Source organism: Solanum stenotomum, chromosome 7 (genome assembly GCF_019186545.1).
Source record: "Solanum stenotomum isolate F172 chromosome 7, ASM1918654v1, whole genome shotgun sequence".
Classification (NCBI taxonomy): domain Eukaryota; kingdom Viridiplantae; phylum Streptophyta; class Magnoliopsida; order Solanales; family Solanaceae; genus Solanum; species Solanum stenotomum.
The window spans coordinates 9,053,316-9,075,839 of record NC_064288.1 but is presented as its reverse complement, the minus strand read 5'-3'; the positions used below and the strand labels follow the sequence as shown (position 1 = coordinate 9,075,839).

The 22,524-nt window shown below is 35.5% G+C and overlaps 1 protein-coding gene across 1 annotated transcript; it reads right to left on the bottom strand.

Annotated features, from left to right (window-relative positions):
• Nucleotides 1-1,266: 1,266 nt before the first annotated feature.
• LOC125869585 (myosin-6) lies at nt 1,267-22,252 on the bottom strand. The gene is made up of 39 exons (XM_049550061.1): nt 21,890-22,252; nt 20,729-20,857; nt 20,400-20,543; nt 20,178-20,323; nt 19,943-20,102; nt 19,732-19,790; nt 19,472-19,631; nt 18,310-18,459; nt 18,083-18,219; nt 17,815-17,961; nt 17,586-17,687; nt 16,981-17,038; nt 16,797-16,898; nt 16,078-16,115; nt 15,818-15,944; nt 15,543-15,713; nt 15,311-15,442; nt 15,123-15,232; nt 14,990-15,050; nt 13,678-13,855; nt 13,380-13,585; nt 12,806-12,925; nt 11,485-11,583; nt 10,528-10,740; nt 10,284-10,423; nt 10,070-10,181; nt 9,931-9,975; nt 9,753-9,839; nt 9,491-9,661; nt 7,897-8,052; nt 7,583-7,774; nt 5,823-5,948; nt 5,633-5,703; nt 5,448-5,547; nt 5,285-5,341; nt 4,572-4,628; nt 4,320-4,400; nt 4,115-4,197; nt 1,267-1,787 (listed from the first exon to the last, which is right to left on the bottom strand). The coding sequence occupies exons 1-39, from the start codon at nt 21,890-21,892 to the stop codon at nt 1,673-1,675; spliced, it is 4,545 nt and encodes a 1,514-aa protein (XP_049406018.1). The 5' UTR covers nt 21,893-22,252; the 3' UTR covers nt 1,267-1,672.
• Nucleotides 22,253-22,524: the final 272 nt, after the last annotated feature.

The window sequence follows — 22,524 nt, the reverse complement described above, 5'->3', positions numbered from 1 at the left end:
CTATATATTTTGATGGTATTAAAGAGGAAGAAGTAGTGCGTCAGTAAACACTATTTCAGTTACTTCTTGATATCATTAGAGTATATATATACTCTGATGGTATCAAGGAGGAAGAGACAGTGTTTCAGTGAAAAGATTGTTCAATTATTATTTGATACTATTAAAGTATATAGATACCTTCAGTATATATATACTTCAATGGTATCAGCAGTGGTTCAATGAATGGAACAAAAAGGGCAGTCAGATAAATAGTTTGGACCGTGGATCCGATCAGAATAAATATACTGAATTGAATCTAGTTTGGATAAATATTTTATCTAATAGATCCAATTTATGTAATTTTCCCTTGTTTAAACATCTTTTTTTTTCCTTTTGTTGGTGGTCCAAATAAATGAATAAATATTACGGTCCCAAAACTCTTAATAAGTGATGGTGAGGGCATGGAGGATGCGTGGTTAATTAATTCTTTGAAAGTATTTAAGAAAATCATGTTTCATGAGGTCCCAAAAACACAAATTCTGCAAAATGTAATTTCTACTTTCTTCATTTTCAGATACATGTCTATTTTTCCATTAAATTATATTATTGGAAATTCAACTACAAACTTGTCCTATCCACATTCCATTTCCACCCAATGATTATATATGCATGTTCTTTTTATACTTCCTCCGTTCACTTTTAATTATTATGATTTCCTTTTATAGAATCAAACTTAAGAACTTTGACTAACATTTTTTTATGTATTTTTTCATCATATTGATATGCAAAAAATTACAATTTATAATATTTTTCGTATAGTTTTTGAATATCTAAATTTTTTGTTTAAAACATTCTAATTAATGTAATCTAATTTAACTTTGAAAATTAGTCAAATTGACTTTCGAAAAGCGCAACATGACAATTAAAAGAAGAGAGAGGGAGTAGTATCGTTTCCTTCTTACTTGGATGTGTTAAATAGCATTCATCCTTTCAAAAATACACTATCTAACACAATACTTAGCATATTAGTAATTCTCTAGTTTGTATTTGTATTAACTATTTTTTCTTTGTCGCAGTATGTATACATTATTATATAATACGTATAAACTCTTAAATAATGTATTTATTTTGAATAAATGTATTCACCTTATATAAAAGTGTATAATGTGCCGCTAACTAACAAAGATCTAGTTGCAAATTCTTGTTCAAAACCTATTTAAATCTCCACAAGTGACTTCAAATTTTGTACAAACAGGAAATGAGTGGTAATAGCAAGAGAACAACACTTGTACAAATTAAGATCAACCTTGGTATGATTCCCATAAGACAATAGTTGAGTTCAATATTTCTGTTTCATTACATAATGAAATGTGGACAGAATACAAAACTTTTACACCCATCACTATTACTTTGCCCTATATATTCCTGATAAAAGAATGTTGTGGCTGCTGCTCTTTGCACCAAAACAAATACAAAATTTGACTACTTGCTGACTCTGAACCTTATGCTATTGGAATTACAATTATAAACACAAAAGAAGAAGAAAAAAATATTTTACAGCAATCTATATTTGGTATTAAAAAATTGAAAGGGAATAAGAAGAATGAATATACAACAAATTGAATATATCCACCTAGGATATTTTCAACAAATCTGTAACTATAATGCAAGAAACCCTCGAGGTTCCATGGCCTCACTCGTGTAAAAATGGGAAGGCTGGATGCTCGATAAGTTCTGTTGCAGGTTTGACATCTGCAAAATCCTTTACTTGAAGTGATTCTGAGACTTCATCAATAGAGAATGGGATGCTGCATTAAAAAGATATGTATCGGTTATACCTAAGGTTATCACCTAGTTCAAAGTTTAGTTGTATCAGTACAAAATCTAGACTTCAGGTTTAAGTGATGTGAATCCTTGTTGGGATAAAGGTCAAAGCAAAAAATTTATGAATAATTCCTTCTTTCTGCTTATCCCTTACAGACTAAAATATTATTTGAGCAATTAATATCAGTTGTGGAGGAAATTCAAATAAATTGGACCTCTAGGTTTCAGCAACTCTGCACAATTTACTGGTGTACAGGCTTCCTAAGATGAAAAGATTGTCTTCTAATTGAAAATCAGCCGTTCAAAAAAAAAAATTCATCAAAACAAGACAACTAACTAACAAAGTCTGAACTTCCAACATCTTTCCTTCCAACTAGTATACATCATTTATAGATTTGAGTTTAACCTGAATAGAGAATATTTTTTCCTAGAGACCAGAAGAAACTTAAAAGTAACTTGATACATTTTTTTATAGGCACAAAAAAACACGAAACTAGCTTATTTACGTAATACTTGTATATAAATGGGGGAGGATTCATCCTTTGACTGCTCATTTCTGGCAGTATTGTTTTATAACATAATAATTCTGGTCACAGTTTTAAGTCCATATCAGTAAGAATTTTAAGCTTGTCCTCACCCCTAATGTCCATTTAACACATCCAATATCGAAAAACACTTCCATCTGCTCAAACTCAATAGCTCACGAAAAATAGAGATGAATCTTGTTCGTTCTTAATCAACCAATGGATGAAGGGTAAAAAACTAACAATTGACATTTTTTCATATTTCCAGTCAATATAATTATTATACAAGGAATAAAACAAGAAACTAGAGGATTATATGCAAAAGAAAGGAAAAAACAGAAGAAACTAATATTCTTTGTTCAAAAAGAGAAAGAGCTAGAGATGTCTGTAGAAGCATATTGAAAGATGTCCCCTCTTTTATTTTTAAGTTGAAAAAGCTCATTGAAAGATAAACATTGAAAAAGCTAAAATATAAGCAGAAAGAGAAGGTAAGGACTATTTATGCCTCAACTCAAGGATAAGTACTAACATAACAGTGGATCTGGCAAATTTCAATAACAGAAAGTTGTCATTGACAATTTGAATATAAGTTCAAAGAAGAAAATAGAAAAGTCCCAGATAGTTTACTGACAAAAGTGTACAAAAGCTGTGTAAAGCACAATTTGTAAGTCAAGTGAGTGGAGCGAGTACTGTAGTTGACTTTCAGAGATCTATTTGATGGGGGAGCAAATAATTATATACCTCTGCTTTTAATTACACAGGGAATTTGAATGACTGAAACAGGTTAATTGTCAACAATATCACTAACCAAAGAAGTTTTCAACCAGGGATAATAAAAAGGAAGAAAAAACTTGATTGCACTAATGGAGAATAAGAGTAATTACCATCCCAAGAGACCAAAAAACAGATTTAAGTTGGGCAATGTAACTCCAAATACTGCCACCCATTTTTCCACGTCATTTTTCCTCTTGTTCTCCAGAACGTGATTTTTGTTTCTTTTCTACCCCCCCCACCCACCCACCCACCCCCCGAAACATCTTTCTCCTCATTGTTTTTCCACCATAACCACCCGTTCATTATCAGATGACTTGAATCTTTTTTTGATAAAGGTCACTTAAATCATCTTCATCATTATCTCTTTTAACATTATCAAAGGACCTAAAATCATTTCATCAAGTTTTTGTTTGAATTTGATGATTTCTGCAGATTGAGTTGGGTCTGACTCGCAATATTTTATACAGAAAAGGAAGTGGCGTTTTCTGGAAGTGGCTCTGACCACAAGCTGAGGAAGTTGGAGTTGAACTGGGTTTGGGGTAACTGTAAGAAGAATGCCATTTTCCCAACTCTTGTTAGGATAATATCGCTTTTGATTGAAAAATATGGTGTTTGACAGGAAAATATGGTGTTTTCTGTCCATAAGCTGTATTACTAGCATTCTTTATCACTCGCGTGCATTGAGTTAATACTCTCTGTCCCACATCAGCAAATAATGGGGAAGATAATTCCACTTCACAAAAGCTTGGGGGTCATAGGACCCCTATACAAACTTTAAGGTGTGCGGTTGGAAAAAGAGGGCAAGTTGAAGTGAGTAATTCTTAAGCAATCAAGTGTTTGTATGCTGTATGCCATACCTTTAGAGATACCAAGTTCTTAAGAAGAGGGCAAGGTAAAAGAACAGGGTACGGCGAGCGAAAGAAAGAACAGCAGAGATTAGATGATCACGTTTCTTGTCCAATATTTGACTTGGAGGATGACAAAAATTCACAACACAGAGGATAGTTTCTCACCTTGAATTATCATCCAGTAAGAAAGAGTTGCTCTCAGCATTGTTTGAGTCCTCTGTCATTAACACTCTCATGCTTGATATGACCTGTAACAAGAGAGAAGGGAAATTCAACTGTAGGTTGAAAATGTACTGGGACTGGTTATCAAAAAAAAAATGTACTGTAGGACTTCAATAAGACAAAAGCAATCAGTGTGCATATATCTTACATCTGGGGAAACACTTCGTGTATTATAGTTGTCATCCCAATAGAGAGTACAGATTCTGTAAAGTTGCTGGACACTAAGAATCTGCAAAAGAAAGAAATTTATAGAAAGAGTACATATAGTGTTGTATGTTAAACTCAAGTGAATAAAATAAGAGGAGAATATGACAAAGAACTCTTTCAATCTAAATGGCTAAATGTCAACAGAAAAGAAGACTATTTACAGAACAAACATTGAAAAGGAAAAGAGACTTACAGGACACAAGTCATTGGTGATCTCATCATAAGATATTCTATACTTCTGATGAATAACCTGCGGACAAGTAACAGGAAAGGGAAATTGCATCAGTTGTTGCAACACATAAAAACAAACCCAAAAAATTATATTATCAATTCTTAGTTGCAATTTACATCTAAAATTGTAGACATGAACAAATTCTAAAAGGAAGAAAGAGCAACAATTATCTGGCAACAACTAAGTCTGACAGCTGCAAATGCTAGAGAAGAAAATAAGAACTAGTAAGGAGCTAAAAGGCTTGAGAAACTTTCAATAGCTTAGTCCAGCACAATACATTCAATTCTGAATAAATTGTCAAGGGACTTTTGTTACAGGATTAACCATGCCTACTTGCTGGAAACTTTCATGGAACTACTTGTATACTGGGATCTTTCCCATCACGTTAGTAAATTATTAGCATCATCAAAAGAATTTCACGTGAAACTTGAAAAAACTAATCCAATAATTTAAAAGATCAAGGCAAAACCACACATGGCGTTAGTGCAGATAAAAGAAAGAAGTCAAAAAGTGATATCCAAATAAAATAATAAATGAGGCACATATATAGGAAGGGCAACCATTTAAGACAACTCAGCCCTTCAACACTACCAAGACCTTCACAGTTTGTGGCAAGTTAATACAGCTATATTTCTAAGCAATGATAAAAGAAATAATCATCACAATTAACATACCAAGAACCCAACGGCTTGTCTAATATGTTTGAGTTCATCCCAAGAGGAACCTGCATACTGCAATTAAAGAACAAAAAGGAAATGAGTTCATTTTTTTTCAATAAAGCTGACAATAATGAGACATGAGTAGCAATGTGTACAATTACAAACATGCCGAACTTACCTCTTCTTTTGCTTGGCAGCACCATAGCTCTAACTCAGCTAGCCCAGCTTTAACATATTCCCCATTACTGAATGTACAACACTCTCTTCGAAGAAGAAGACTGCAAATTGAAATATGTAGCTGAATGAACATTTGACAACTGGCATATAATAAGAACACAACTTAGAATAACAAAATTCACTCACCTGTTAAACAGTTGTACATTAATGTAAGAGAATGTCTGAGTAAATATCTTTTGAACAAGAATTGGAGGCACCTAAAAGAAACAAAATTTAGTTTTAAAATTTTACTCCACACATCCATAGATATATATAAACGGCAAGCATTAGCTTTTCTTGGAAATTTGGTAAAAGAAAAATGTAATGAGATCCATACAAAATTTTCTTTCAATGTACAGAGAAGAGAGTTGAGGCCTTCAATAATCCGCTGCCAATGATTTGTCGAAGTGTCTTTGCCAAAGGATCGTCCAGTTCTCAGACTTCCTTTGGCAGTCCTTGGTGCCTGAATTTCAACATATTACTATTGTTAGGTAGAAGGACGGCTACAATTGACAAACAACTCAGCCCACAAAGCTACACTAAAATCTGAAAGAGAAAAGGAAAATCTTGCACTAAATTCGAACAATCTCAAGAACCAACCAGAAAAGAGAAGAAGCAGATATATATATATAACATTTATGTTCTAGGCAACAAAACTTCAGTTCTTCAGTCAAATATGTAATCAAAAGAAGTTTAAAGTATATAAGCTTAGATACTCAGTTTCTCCATAACTCAAATGTTCAACTGCATGGCTATTGTGATTGTGAGAGAAAGAAGGGATGGTGCCTTCCTTTGCCACAATAGGACCGACGGTTAGTACCTCTTCACTAGGCGAGGAGTTCCTGGGAGATAGCCCTGGTTGGTGTGCCTCAGAAGTCATGAGTGCTTGTCTTAGTGCGCACTGAAGTGACTCATATATTTAATGCTAAGGGAGGTGAGATTTGAGTCTGTTCAAAGCATCTCATAAGTAGGTGTGGTAACTGATTGTTTTATGTTAACATTCATCTCACCTTCAGCAGCTTGCATGGCCCTAGCAATACCTATTCATTGATAGCATCCTTTATTTTTTGTTTTGATAAAGGTAATGTTTCATTGATAGCGTCCTGTTGGTTTATTATTTGCTAAGCACAATGGTTTAGCCTTAAAGGAACATTGACACGATATGCAAGTCTGCTCTAACACCCGACAAACATCACCAGAATATTACCTTATCACCAAATCAATGCAGGTCTGCTCCAGCTTGTTTAATTCCTTTATCTTTACAAAATGTTAATCACTATAACTTACAGCTAATAATTGTTTTCTTTGGTGAGTTATTAATATTAGTGTACGAAATAACCTAAATTGTTACAAATACATGCATCTCATTTCAGATGAGCTTATTTCTCAAGTCTTAGATCATCAAGTAATAAAAGCACAAGTATACAGGTTTATAGGGATATGTTGATCTTTTATTATACTTGAGAGATGGATAACATTCTTTATTGAATTAGAGCTATACTCAATAACCTAAAAAATCAGAAAGCATGTCCCAAGCACTATTTGTGAAAAACTTCAATTTGTATGGCTAGAGCGAACTATCCTTCTTCTTCCCTTGGTACATTCTAAGGAGTAATATTGACAAAAAGGGAGAAAAAGTATGCATCAAAAGAGAATTTTACCACATGACCTGGTTTACTCATGATCAAATTCAAAGGGTATACTAACAAAATGCTTCAAGACTTGATATACCGCAGGAAATCATTTCTTCATGAAATATGAGTGATGTGATGAGCATTATAATATGTTCCCTTTTTCTCAAGAGGATGAAAACCCCTACTAAGTTACTCATTTGACAAGGGAAACAAAAACCAAAAAAGAACTTTCAGAATGTTGACCATTCTCCTAAAAAACAATACAAACAAAAATTAAGAGAATTTCCTGTATAGAATCCGACCTCATACCCCATGAGACACAATATTTCAAATATTTATTAGCAATTAAGCAACAACCTCTAAGAGCATCCTAAACTTGGGGAAGTGGTAAGCCCAAAAAAAAAAAAAACAGAATACTCTTACAAATGCAGTAGTGGATTTCTGAGAAAATATTTCGACAAACCTGGATGCATAAGGAAATGAGTGATCCCAACTCCTTCTTCAAGTTATCCCTAATAATTCCATAAATCTTTTCAACATATGCTGTAAGCTGCTGCTTGAAAAGCAGAGCAGGGTATTTTGCTTCAACTTGACGCACTACCAATGCAGCTGCAGCTGCAGCAAGGTTGACAGCAGAAGGCGACGAACGAAATCCCTGAAAACAACACAGCATAATCAGAAAGAACAGACATGAGAGTCAAACTACTATAGCTACTACTCTTGACAGGACTACAATTAAGTTTAAACAAGGAAGAAAAATTCAAAAACTTCAATTACCATTGTCATTCTCCCAAATAGAGATGTCGGAGGTTGTGGTTTGCGGGTAGGAGTTGCACCAACTGAACCACCTGGTTTCAGACTTTTTTGGATTAAGAACAACAACGTTGAGGTATTCGACAGCCAATACGCCATGTGATCGTTGCTTTCTTGATTCTGCAATCAGTAGATACTTTGTTATGCTTCAAGTTAATCACAATGGTTCTAAATGCGGCATCAAACAACTTCAAATATTTGACAAAAGAAGGTTGCACTCCTGCTTCCCCTGTATTCATTGTCTCATGGATGATGATTTAAACAATTCAGAAGAAAGCGCAAACTGACAGATATTTTTCCTATTCCAAGCTTTAGTAATGATGGAAATTATGTTGAAGTTTACTAGACAATGATATTCCTATTCCATGTTTCATTGATGATTGAAGTTGCCTCTAAAACTTAACATTAAGTTAAACCTTAAATGTGGTGTATCAGGTTTATTTCATATGGAAAGATATCAATTCATAATTCTGATCAGGTTTGAATGTCTAATAAATTTAAAATTTGGAAACTTCTACTTCAGTGTAAACTAGCAAGCAATTCTCCAGCAAAATGTAAGGACTTCCTAAATCAAGAAAGTATTTCACATTAAAATGTAACATCCTATAGTTGTTGATGATGATTGGACGGACAATATAGAGCAGCTAACTGAATTATACAAATATAGGAAAAAATATAATATTCAAAAGCTGCAGCTAATACTTTCTGCAATTCTCACGCTGAGACGCAGTCCCCATCTGCTTCAATACACTAGGATTTATAACTTTCTTTTTCAACCTTGAAACCTTTGTTGCCATCTACAGGTCTCTGATTTCCAGCTTTTATCTCTGAGGTCACACCTCCAGATAACCTCAGATTGGAAAGCTCATTTCCAGACAAGAATCAGAAACCTAAGGTATCCATTAAAATGTGGAGTTCATGAACTTATTCAAGAGAAAATATTGATATATAGCTAGTAACTCCACCAAATCTGTTTGTGTTACTGTTGCTTGGGCACACTAATTCAACCAACACTGATAACCCTCCCTCTCCTACTGACAGCTTCAAAAATCAGGAATTGATATTTTCCACAGGTTCAGTTAAGCAAGATGATTTGTTTCACCATACATAAGATCATCAATCTAATAGGAAAGAGAACGTTCATTGTTGACATCCTCAAAAGAGAACGATATAGGTAAATATATTGATCTATATCTTATTGACTCCCCCCCCTCCACAATGGTTTAAAATTTAAATAGGAATGTTATGAGCAGAGTTTTTGTCCTTTCCTAATCAATGCTAATAGCAACTGCAAAAATTGCTTTCTTTTTTTGATGAAAACTGCAAAAATGCTTTCTCTGTAACAATATTAAAGATGATGGATGTTATCTCTATTTTGTTTTACTTAAATGGACATTTAGCTCCTGGCCTTAAAAAAAGAAGCAGGTAATCACTTTTTACTGCAGTCAGGTGATTATTGTCCAACCTCTTCAGGTTCCTTGATACAAGCCTTCAGTTCTTAAAAATCCATAAAACATGCACATGCCAATGTAAATAATCAGCACCCACAAGTACTTACCTCAATAGCTGAACCAATCATCTGAATCAAACGATCGAACACACTGGTCCTCTCAGCTTCAAAAGATTTCCAATGGAGAAGGCATTTGTAGATGGTAAAAGCTGCAACAGGCTTTCCTTGGCTGAACCCCACATCCTTCATCACACAGTCAATGAGTGCATCAACATCCTCCTGTAGCAAGGTCAACAAAGATTTCATTTGACAAAACTCTCAATCAGGAATTAAGAAATAGATAATCCAAACTATCTATGGAATCACATACGTGCTGCTGTCGATCAACAGGAGGTCTCCTCATCTTGCTGTCGGGGGTTTCAAAATTTTTAGAAGGTGTGGAGGAACTTAGTGCATCCTGCAAAAATTAGTCCTCTCATAAGCAGTAAATAAGAGTTTACAGCATCCTGCAAGTGATGTAGCTTAATGACTACAAAATCATGTCTTACATTAGTATAGTTTTCATCATCAAGATGGTGTCCATTTTCAACAATCTGAAAAAAACAAAAGCAGTGCCTCAAGTTTGTTAACAGTATTGATCAATAGGAAAGAGAAGAATGAAAATGATGACTTTTCCCCGGTAAGTACCTTAGAGGCCAGACTAGGTGAATGATCTGAAACCCGCTTGGCAGGGGTTAACAGCCCCTGTTGTCGAAGAATCTTGTTCTCAGATTCCATGTCAACAATTTTCTCCTCAAGCCTAATAGCCAAAAGACCCAGTGATGAGTAATGTGTCTGTATGACAACAACAATTTTACACATTTATCAATTTAAGCTACATATGCCTAGAAGTTCATTCAACCTTTGCATAGAAGTCTTCAACTGAACAATCTTGGACTCTGCCTCCATCGCTTGCTTCAACCGCTCCTCACTAAGTTTGTTTGTCTCTTCATATTTTTTTTCTGTTTCACCAATCTTCTTTTCTAGAGAGCTTACCATAGTCTAATATTCAAAAAATAGTTATCAAAACTTGCACGCTGAGTAGCTTCAGTTAATAAACTTACAAAGCAACAATAGAAACAACTTTAAAGTTTCAGTCAACTTACCTTTAAGTTCTCATTTTCAATGCTAAGTTTGTTCATCAATTCATGGTCAATAACGGGGACTTCCTGAACAATAGGGATCTGCTCGGCGGCCCTTATTGCATTTTCACGTTCTTTGACAAGCATTTCCTTGGTTTCCTTGAACTGAACTTGCATCTCCTGCAAAGCAGATTGTAGTTTTGCATTTTCTTGTGTTTTTGCTTCTTCAACATCCGCCTACAAAAACACAATTTGAATAATGAGCTGGAAGGAAGAAAAAAAATGATCACGTAAGGAAATAACACTTGAGATGGGACAAGCTTATATTCTCACTAGCACTATCTCATACATCTTTTATAAGGTAAGGTATAGCATTTTTTTTATTTTTTATTTTGATGACAAGGGAAACCCGCAGCCGCTACCCTTTGGGTGCGCACAGGGTAGCATTATCTCATACTTATATTCAGCAAGCACAAAAAGTTGTTGAAGTTTTGGCCCATTTGTAGAAAACATGTGTTCTTTTCAAGCTAAGTATCTTTCACAACCAGTGGGATGCTAGATGCAATCTAATCACCCACAGACTAATATTTCCAAATGATATGAAACAAAGAATGCAAGAAAATGATCCAATCGTTCAAGGCGCTGAAGCAGTCCATTACTTAGACTGAGTGCCTCTATTCTGGTGCGTTATTGTTCCCTTCACCAAATAAAATTATAGTGCTCCATGTATCTGTTCTAGTTCTAAAATTGCCTTCAAAATCCTTAACCTAGATTAACAGGCAATTGTTGGAATTCCTTATTTTTTTAAGTCAACTTTTGGTGTTTCCTTCCCCGTTTTTTAAACAGATCAACAATGGCACAGATAAAGATTGAACAAGATGGTTCTACAACTTGCTTTAGAGAAAAGGATATTGTGCATCATGAAAGAACAGCTACCAAAATGTGGGTGAACAATTATGCATATAATTCTATCTAACTGACCCTCATGCGTTTCTCCAGCTGCAATCTCCAAGTTAATTCTTCAACTTGCTTCTCTAATTTAGTCTTTGCAGCTTGCAGAGCCCCAGTCTCCCGTGCAGCCTGAAAAAAGGATGAGTCGAAGTAGAACTCAGATAAGAAGCAGTTGATGAGACCAAACCCTGATAAATAGAATGTAGCGATGGAACAAGACTCATATTTGCAAGCATTTTCGCATGTTTAGCTTTTTTCAGTTGAAGTGCACAATGCATGGAACAAACTTACTGTGTTAAAGAGAGTCGGCTTTTATTTATTTATTCATAACTTCAACACGCCCCCTCACGTGCGAGCCCTGATTTTTTTCATGAGCCAAGCATGTGGAAATTGTTTTTGATAATGGGTGGCGGTGAGACTTGAACCTAAGACCTTTGCCTGCTCTAATACTATGTTGAAGTGTGTAACGATCACATCTAAAAGCTTAAGTTGTTAGACAGAGTACACTTTTTTTTAAAAATAAGACAGAGTACCTCTTATTTATTTATGTGTTAAACATCGAATAAAATCAATTCGGTCAGATGTATTTAATAGAAAAATAATGATTATAATGATGTAGTTATTCTTTCATTGAGCTTAACAATTTTAGGAACTTAGAAAAGCCAGTCAACTCAGTAGTAGGGCAAAATTTGTCTAAAATGCAACTTGAGTAGCTGCACATAATCACTTTTGCAGTCCAAGACTCCAAGTGATTGCTAAACTAAGGCCTTAATTCTCAGTACTAGCCTTATTTGTAGTCTTTAATTCAGTACTATGACTTGCAAGTTCATGGAGGTAGATGAACCAACTTAAAGAACTTTTTTATAGTGGTGGTATCAGGTAGCTTGCATAAATCTCGACATATCCACCGAGTACCTGCTAGGCTGCTACCTCCCACCAGCATAAGTACCAACAACTCTGTCTACCAAGACTTAGGCATATAGGAAGAATTCACCAAGTGTCGCCTTTATTGAATTTGAACTCAGTTCCCAAGGTTGTTACTGCAACTATCCAATCCCTAGACCCCCTCCCCCCCTTCGGGCCTTTTAAATACTTATTTAAAGTAGAACACTATTCCCTTAAAAGCAGACACTTTCACTTCCTTGGTCAAAATCATGAAAGCAACTTTCCAATTAAAGAATCTAATATCAGCACAAGAACCTTTAGAAATTAGTTTTTACAGGGTTCAAGCCTACAACAATATTATATATCTGAAAAATTTCAGGCAGCGTATATCACCAAAATAGGATAGTCTCAGAGAGCAAAAATTGTCCAACAAAGATGATAAAGAGAGATGCGGAATGAGAATTACCATCTTAAGCTTCTTCAGTTCCTTACGAGCAACTTTAGCTCTCCAAGCACATTGAGTGGTAATTGCAGCCTTCTTGAGCTTCTTGAATTTTGAATATGCCAAGAACTTGCGACAATGGCTCTGAACATATAGTACGAGGGTCCATGAAATTTCAGCAGTAGATTTTGAGATACATTATTCAGTTGCTACGAAGAAAACTATTGCAAATTGACTATAAGCCTGTTTAAAATGGCTTATTTTAGCTGTTTTTAAGACAAACTTTTAAGCACTTTTGTAGAGTTTGGTTAAGATAATAAAATAATTCAAAAGTCCATTAGTTAGAATTTCTAACTTATGGCTTATGCGTATAAGCAATAAGAAATAAGTCCATCTAAACAGGCTCTACATCTACTAAAGTAGGAATCTATCTCAAATTTTTGAAATGATTATCCTTCATTTAACCCCAAGGGTTGGTTCAACCATAAACCTGAAGGTCATGAAATTGAACCCCAGTTATCAAGATCCTTAGGCTTACTATTCTCCAGGAACAAGAAAAAGAAAAGACAGATTTATCCTTCAGATATTGAATACATACCTGAATAATAATTGCCGCTTTTGTCTGGCTTCTGAATCGAAGCTCATTGCGTGCAGCCATCCCACGCAATCCTGTCTGAATTGAAACAGCAGAGGACCACAACTCTTTGTAAGCCTTCCTAGCAATATGCATGCGCACATTTGTCTGGATTCTAAGAGAAGCTGCTTCCCTCCGCAAGCTCTCATATACACGCCGAGCAAGTTCCCCTACAATGACCAAATGGAAACAATCAAATAAGTATCATGATTCCTAAAGTGCATCCTAAAATACTAACCAAGGTATGCAGCAAATTCATTACCTCGGCACAGAGATTGTATCTGTATTGTTGACCGACGTAACACTGTAAAACTTCTCCGAGCCATGTAAGAACGAACTTTTCTCTGGATGATGCTAGCAGATCTCCCTAACACCTCTGTTCTTCGAGCATCCAGTTCCGCCATTTGACCAGCTCTCAGAAACACCTTTGTTTTACCAATCTGCAAGACCAAATAAAGACCAATGAATGGCATTCGAAGCCTAAACATGGGAGAAGTATCACATATGAAACTAGGATAGAAATTTGATATGGAGACCATATCAAAGTATGCTTATAAACAAGAACAATAATAACTCTGTGAAGACAATCAATGCAGCATATTAGACTTACCACTGAAGTTTGCAGCATCATGAGCAGAAAACAGTATAAACTAGGATAAGAAAACATGAGAAAGTGCATTTTAGCACTTAATGGGCAAGAAGATGAAAATGGCTAAAGCAAGGAGCCAATTTGAGATCAACAAATCTAGAAAGAGGTCAAACAAAGATTTTTTTGTCAATATTTATTTGCTTATTGTTTGTCAATGTACTAGTTGTATTAATGTTGTTTATTGTGTTTCGATTATTGCACTATTTTGTTGTTGGTGTTGCTCCCTTCTGGTAGACTTTGCATTGTTTCCTTGTGACTTGCTATTTTCTTCTTTCTATCTGGAATTGCTGCATTTGAGCCGAGGGTCTTTCATAAACAGTCTCTCTACCTCCACGAGGTGGTGGTAAGGTCTACGTACATTCTACCCTTCCCAAACCTCACTTGTGGGATTTCACTGGGTATGTTGTTGTTGCTGCTGTATTTATTTGCTTATTTACTTATCAATCATTAGGTCAAACAAGAATTTTGCAAACCTAAAGAAGTTTAAAGCACATCCATGAGGAGTCGACCAACAAAAGAGACAAGAAAGAAGACCAATATGAAACTATTTGTCTTATTACCCAACTAGTAATGCTCATGTGAAAGAAAGAATTTGATAATGACATAGAGAAGATGGGGGACAAGCCAAAGGTAAATGCATTGATCCTCCAAACATTTGTATTCTACTCTCTTCTAAACATGTCGAAAATCTGAACAATTAAGCATAAAAAATACAAAATGGGACAAAACTTGCTTGATATATATATATCTTAATGAATAAGAAATGTTTCCATGTGTTCAAGTAAAAGGCTATGTTCAGAAAGCTAACAAATATTGTCATTAAATTGATTTTTTAGGATATTTTAGAATAATACAAAGGATAGAAAAGTACATGCAAAAGTTTGAAAGTGTTTCATATCCCAATAGAGAAATTTCAAAAAATTACCTGGTAGCCTTGAAGTCCAACTTTCTCCAAGAGCCTTTTGCATGCAGCAACCTCGTCCGTACTGTCATGAATTTAGTCAAAACACAAAAACATAATCAATTAATAATTTGAATTATACAAGGTAATAACATACCTTCCATCTAAAACTTCAGGAGAAAGGATGCCAAAACGATCTAGAAATTCATAGAATGGTCTCCGAGTAGGATATCCAGCCATGCTTATTCTAATCGCTTCCATCACTCCCTAGAATTAGAATAAGAGTGAGTGTAAATCCAACTCCCATGTACATTACCAGTAATAAAATTCAAAACGTTTACTTACTCCACAACGCAGCTGCTGCAGAACGTTGTGATTCTCAAAGATAGATGGCTTTAGCAGATTATTAGGCTTGACACATCGAATGTAGTGGGGTTCTGTTGCATTCAGTGTTTCAAGCAGAGATTGCAGTTGTTGCTGCAAAAATACGACACAAATCATGTTTCAACATGCTCCCAGCCATAGCAAAGATAAGAGGGAAAAGCAAATATGAGAGAAAAAGGTGCATTTTACGTGCCTTAAACCTTGAGCCAATTGATGAGAACTTTGATTGTTTTGAGGATTCCTCATTTGATGTTGGAAACAGCCCAGATACAAAGGAACACGTTGAAGCATTCAGGAGTGCCTGGTGCTCAGCAATAACATAATCCTTGTTTTTCTCCAGAAATAATTCGGTTTGATATGTGACCTGGAGAAAATAACAGGTATATAATATCCACGTTTTGACGTTAACTACAAATTCTAAACATGATATTACAAATGGTGTATAGATGAGAAGAAATAAAAACTTACATCACCAGCATAATGGCATATAGTGAAATCAGAACGAGCCAACTTGGGCTTGCAGAAACGTTTATGGTTTGTGAAAGTTTGATAGAGCTTTTGAGCAAACGTTTCATGAGTAGATCTAGGAAACATGCTACAATAAACAAAACAAAAGCATTGTAAGCATCCTAAGCAACCAATATGATAATAAGCTGCACAATAAGTGTGTCAATTATAAAAGAGAGTGGATGATAAGGTTACTGGAAGAACCTCATCAAGCTACTTACCAAGCTTCATCAAGAAGTGCTATAATACCGCCTGGTTTCTGAGCAAATGGAAAAATTAAGATGTCATTAAAATAAGGAAAGAGCAAGTGACTAAGTGCTGGTGCAAATGGTAACAAGAAAAAAAATCAACTGAATGAGAAAATGGAGGGCAAACAGATTATCCATGATCTATTATTTAGAAGATCTTTGATGAGGAAGAAAATAGAAGCTATTAGATCATTAGATTTTATCTGACCTAGACAACATGATTTGTGGTCCTCTACTACTAGAACATCTCTGTGAATTTTTAATTCTTGCTGACAATATCTCTACATAAGCTTTTTGCTACCTGTTATTACTGTTTATCAATGGAAAAATCATCTCTGAAGCTATTTAACCCTAAACCTGCAGTATAAAGATCCTTAACCCTACAGGTTCTTCCATGATTAAAACATGTTAGTAACATGAAGTTGAAAAACTGAGCTGCATCAATAAATCTGACAAACGCCTGCAAAGAGAATAACATATTCCTAACAAAAGGCAAGTGACTGCCAAGAAGACATGTACAGATTTTACAAAGAGGGAAGGGAGGAAAGCAGTAAAATGGGTTTACTGGGGTCATTGCATCAGAGTGGGGAAGCAATAACTTTTCCTTTACTGACTTACCCAACAAATATATTCTAAGACATTTGCAAGTAAGCAATTGCAAGACTTTAAGCATCCAAAATCTCAGTACAAACCTTTTCTACCAGATCAAGAATATCTTGATTATCAATGAACTCAATGTAGCTCCAGTTAATTTCTTCTTTTGTATACTCTTCTTGTTCCATTTTGAAAACATGCTGTAAAAACATTGGTAGGGTGTCATAAAGCTGAGCAGCAGACTAAAAGTTAATACAAAACAGATAAGGAGATAGCCAGAACCTGATTGAAGTGCTGCTGAAGCTTCTCATTTGTTAAATTGATACAGAATTGTTCAAAGCTGCAGATATAACCCACAAAAATGATACACTAAACAAAATAATCAGCTTTGAGATGCGAAAAAATTCAGACACCCCCGGAGTTACCAAAATGTAACAAAATTTAAAACTGTGCTTCTTTAAGCTTCCATAAATATCAGATGTAGAAAGAAAGGAAGACTTGGGAAATTTATGGTCTAAAACAAATTTTAAACATTTGTGTAGTTATAAATCATTTCATTAAGGGTAAAAGAAGAATTTTAAAGTTAAGTTGTTTCTAGTTATAGAAATGTGACATTCTTTTTGGGACAAACTAACAAGAGAAAGTGTGTCACATAAATTGGAACAGAGGTAGTAACTAACAATGAGATCTTAAGTCCACAATAAATTTGATTGGTGAAAGTGTACAGATAAATACAAACCGATTTTCAATAACACAAATGTGACCCTTGACACAATGTGAAGTACAACGACATTTGCTTGTTTGTGGAGATGTCAAAGGAATTTTTTAATAGTTCACTCCAAGAGAAAATTCAGGTACAATCCAACCAAAACGCAACAAATAAGCACCTATTAGTCTTGAAACTCTCAAATCCATAGATATCCAGCACACCAATCAAAGATTTAGAATTTGGATCTTGACCAATTGAACTATTGATCTTATCTACCAGCCTGCAAAAAAATTGTTGGAGGGTCAAAGTAAACTGACAATTGTTTGTAGAAATAAAGAATACTACAAACAAAGATGATAGCTGAACATGTCATTTAATTCCTGTCTAGACACAAAAATAAAGCTTACCAGTCAAACAATCTTGAGTACACAATTTTTGCAAGAGCATCTCTACTGGTAAGTGCAGCTTCTGGATCCAGCCATTTGGTGATGGTTTCATCACGAGTAACAATAACGCGTTTGCAAAGGGAATCCTCTAGAGACTTTACGTCACACCTATGAGTAATATAAACGTTTAATGGCTACTCTGTCTCTTTATCTCTCTCTCTAAACGAAATGCTTCAAACCAGTAAAAAAGAAAAGTGCTTTGATTCAATATTCCTTATATACCACTTACATGAATAGCTCTGCAGCAGTTCTCAGATGAAACCAAGACTTCTCATCTTTAGGCACTGAGGAGTCTATCTCCTTCCCCTTTGCAAATTCTATGTTTCCAAGATGGAGAATTGCAGCCACTACTCGAAATATTGCATCCTGGGAGCATTCACAAAGTAACCAAGAAAGTATAAGGAGAATCTAAAGTTGAACATGTTTTACTGTCACAAGTAATTTCCCAAAAGATACCTGCTCCTCAGAACTTATTCCAACAACATCCATTGCCCTTCTTGTAGCTAAGTATTCTTTGGCATCATCAAGCCCATCTAACTCATAGCAATTCGTCTGATTGAGATAGTGAAATGTCCTAGGATTGTCCAATTTGAACCTTTGAATGTCCTGAGAGTGGAAAGATAAAATAAGAAGCTTGGGAAATAAGTCCATATGACAGATTATTCCTCAATATGAACTAAGATATCAAAGAGAAGGAAAAGGAGTTGAGCATCCCAGGCAAAGACAATGCAGCACATCCTGCAGGACAATCATGGTAGGTGTACAGGTTGTTATAGGATGATCCCCGAACCAATATATGCTACTGCAGCAGAGTATTGTTCTCTCTTTTGTTTATAGCATTGGCGTATTGACCAGCCTATGTGCACCTCGACTATTCCATTGGTTACCTACTACCTCCCACAGCACACAACTAAATTGGACTATCGTATCAACTTTTTTACCAAATGAATAGTAGGAATGCAAAGATGGTTTCCCTATAGCTATCCAAACAAAAGAATGGTACTACTTTCCTACTACTGAGGGAAAAGCATTCTCAGAAGGGTTAAAAATAACGAATATGGAAGTTGTTGGGATACATATCAAAAAAATCATAAGCCGTGCAGATTACATATCTTTTACCCCTTCATCCATGGGATATTTACACTCTAAAGAAGATTTGGTGTTAAATTGGATTACACATACTGGACAAAAACTATCGTCCCAATGCAATAATCTCTAGGCACTGCCACCATCAGAATACTGACAGTCGCATGTGAGCTAGCAAGAACACAGATGACTTGAGGGCATGAAGATCCTTTAACCTAAACAGGTTGCATCTGGACTATTATTTAACTTCTGAAGCTAATCACAAAGTATTAAAATCAGCCAACAACATTATAAGCTGTCAGAGGAGAGGACAAAATAAAATGCTACCAATAGAAAGGCATTTGCAAGTTGCAACCTCTAAAAGATTACCATTGCGAGAATACAAAACCAATGGAAAAAGTTGATAAAATTTTCCAACACAGAAGAGGAGTGAACCAAATACTCAAGGGGGGAAACAATATAAAATACTGTGGGTTCAGAATGCTTCTTCTTCATAGAAATCCATCTAATGAAGTAAATAGTGGTGCATTACCTCCGGTGGTGCAGCACAAAGCATGTAGAAACAGTGATAATTTCTCTCAGGATCAGACAACTGGCAAACACGAGATCTTTCGAGTAAATATGTTCTGACAGCAGCTCCTGAAATCCTTCCCTTTTGGTCAAACTGAATCTCCACAAACTTACCAAAACGACTGCAATCTCCATGCAAAAGATATTACAACCATGTAGCAATTTTTTCCAGAAAAAAAATGCCCTCTGAACAATTAGAAAACGGACAAAATTCTATCCAACCTTGAGTTATTGTTTCTGACAGTTTTTGCGTTACCAAATGCCTCCAGAACAGGATTAGACTGCAAAGTGCAAAAGCGTAGTCACCGCGTAAGAGTAGATAAAGGTACAACGGCAACAGATGATCTTTAGTTTTACATCCATACAAACGACTATCAGCAACCAGTTGTAACGCTCTAGGTACAATACCGTACAACAGTTTAAGACTTAATACCTCCAGGACTTGCTGCTCAACTGATCTACTACCTTCAGCTGCAGCTCTCCCTCCCATGTAAGCAAGATAGCGCATGAGTTGCTTGGTGCTTTCTGTTTTACCAGCCCCACTCTCCCCACTAACCAATATTGACTGACTTACTCCATCATTGATCATAAGTCTACACCCATAGTAAATATATTCAATGACAATTCAAACAAGAGTTTTTAATTCATAAAAACAGTGAAGCACAAACCTGTATGCTGCATCTGCAACAGCATAAGGGTGTGGACTCAGCTCCCCAAAAGCTGCACCTTTATATTGGGCCATCATATGGGTATCATATAGGTGTGGTAGTCTTCTAAAAGGATTGACAGCGATTAATATGTTCCCTGTATATGTCTGAAATCATCATTTATTAGGTTACTTGACCTAAAAGGAAAATGAACAGATCTTATAAAATGACAAAGAAACTCACATATATTTCATTGATATCATATCTAGCCTTTAAATTATGTAGGACTCCTGGTTCATGCAAATAAGCCAGCTTCGTCATATCATCCACACCAGACGGCGGAGCTTCAGCATCTTTGGCATAGACATTAGAAGACTTAGCAACAACCTGTAACCACAGATTTCAGCAAGTAAATGAACAAGGTTCAGCATTTCCCAAAACTCTGTTTAGTTACCAATGTGTTTGAGAGAGTAGGGTGGATAGAACTCAATGCCCTGGCTTGTTTCTGCCGTTAGTTGAATAAACAAACTAAATACTTCTTTCCTACAATAAAATCCCATGTGCTCACTTACCGTTTTACCAGAAGTGCAAAGAACCTTTATGTCTGAACCATTAACCTCCAAAACTTCCCCATCTATCCAGGCTACATCAGGATCCTCCACCCAAACAAGAGAACCAGCCGGTAAGCTAATGGAAGCAGCCTGCAAATACAACGATGTGGGTTTACCCATTCAGAAATATTTATTAGAGACAATACCAATAGTTAGTACTCTTTTGTGCCCTTAAATGTATAAGCAAAATGAATAGGACTCAGATTGAGGCTGCCAGTCTGTATTAAGGATCAAAGCATGTCTAGCCATTAAGAGGCCAAGCAATTAGAAGAAAACAATGCCTTCGAAACCAGAGAAATTGTGCCACATTGCATTGAATGTTATCAAAAGCATTGTTAATGCAGCAAGTCTTGGCAGATGGAATTAGAAAAAAAAACACTTACGCAACATAAAAGGTCATGATGTGTTTATCATTTTATTACACTGCCGCCACCCTGTTTACTGCTCACTCTGGGCAATCACTAAAAAGTTGCAGAAAATACATGAGAATGCACTGCGGAAGTTAATTTAGTTTACCAGCTTTACTTAAAAAAGCATGACAGTGGGAGAAATTAATTATACATTAATTTCTTTAAGATGCTTATGATAATGCTCATCCAGGAAACAGAGCATATACCGTAACCCCACCCCCACTCTGCTAAAAACAAGGAGTCAATAAACTACAGAAATTGACCTTTAGAATTAATAAACTCATAGACATCTAACATTTCCTAACCAAAGATGAAACTTTGACAGCATTTAGCCAACAATAGGAAAGGTATAGTCGATTCCATGATTATAACTTCATTCCATACCGGACCAGGCCTGAATAGGGTCTAATCAACATAACCAACTTGACCTGAAATTAACCATTCAACCAAAAAGAAAACAACATAGTCCCTTCAACATCCATAGACTCACTACAGAACTTTAGTTAGCAAAATAAAATTGCCATAAACAAGTCTTAATCACCATGCCCAAATCAACCCAATGTCATAAAGTATCCTCATTGGTCAAAAGTCCATTACACACAATCTGATAACAATGAGGAATACCCTTTAAATCAAATTTCAAACAGATCAAACAAAATACATAAAGAAATGCAGATCAAAAACAATGCTGTAAGAAATAATCCAATAGTACCATTAATTAAACAACTCCAATCAGATCAAATCAGCTCCTGAATCATCAATAACAATAAACTGACAACAGATCAAGAAACCACTGATTTCCCACAACCCAATCTCCTCAAAAATGACAAATATAAAGCAACAGTTCACTTTCACTTTTCTTCAATTGCTCTCTGACTTCAACTTGACTCCAATTTTTTTCAACTTTTCAAACTAAGAAACAAGCAAGATCTGGTAAGCAAATGAACTGAAAAAAACCCCTTTATCCTATACTAAATCACCAGTCCAATTTCTCTTGAAAATTTACAGAAAAATCGGAGGGGGAGCAAAAGAATCGTGTCTTTTTCTTTTCTTCTTCTTCTTCTATATCTCAAGCTCAACTCAAAGCCCCACGTAGTTTTTGAGGGGCTTGGTCTAAGTTATATTAATAAGTAATTAAATGTCTAATTGTAATTAAAGAGATTAATATCTGTTAAACAAATTAAATACCGAGTCTACCCTTCCTAGATTCGCGATATTACAAAGGAACTCGAACAGGTCATTAACGCGGACAAGATATTGTTGTGGTCCCTACCGTTTAAAACGGCGCGGCGGGTAACCGAGGATTTAGCTGTTTTTTGGATACGGTGTCGTTTTAAGCCGTTAATT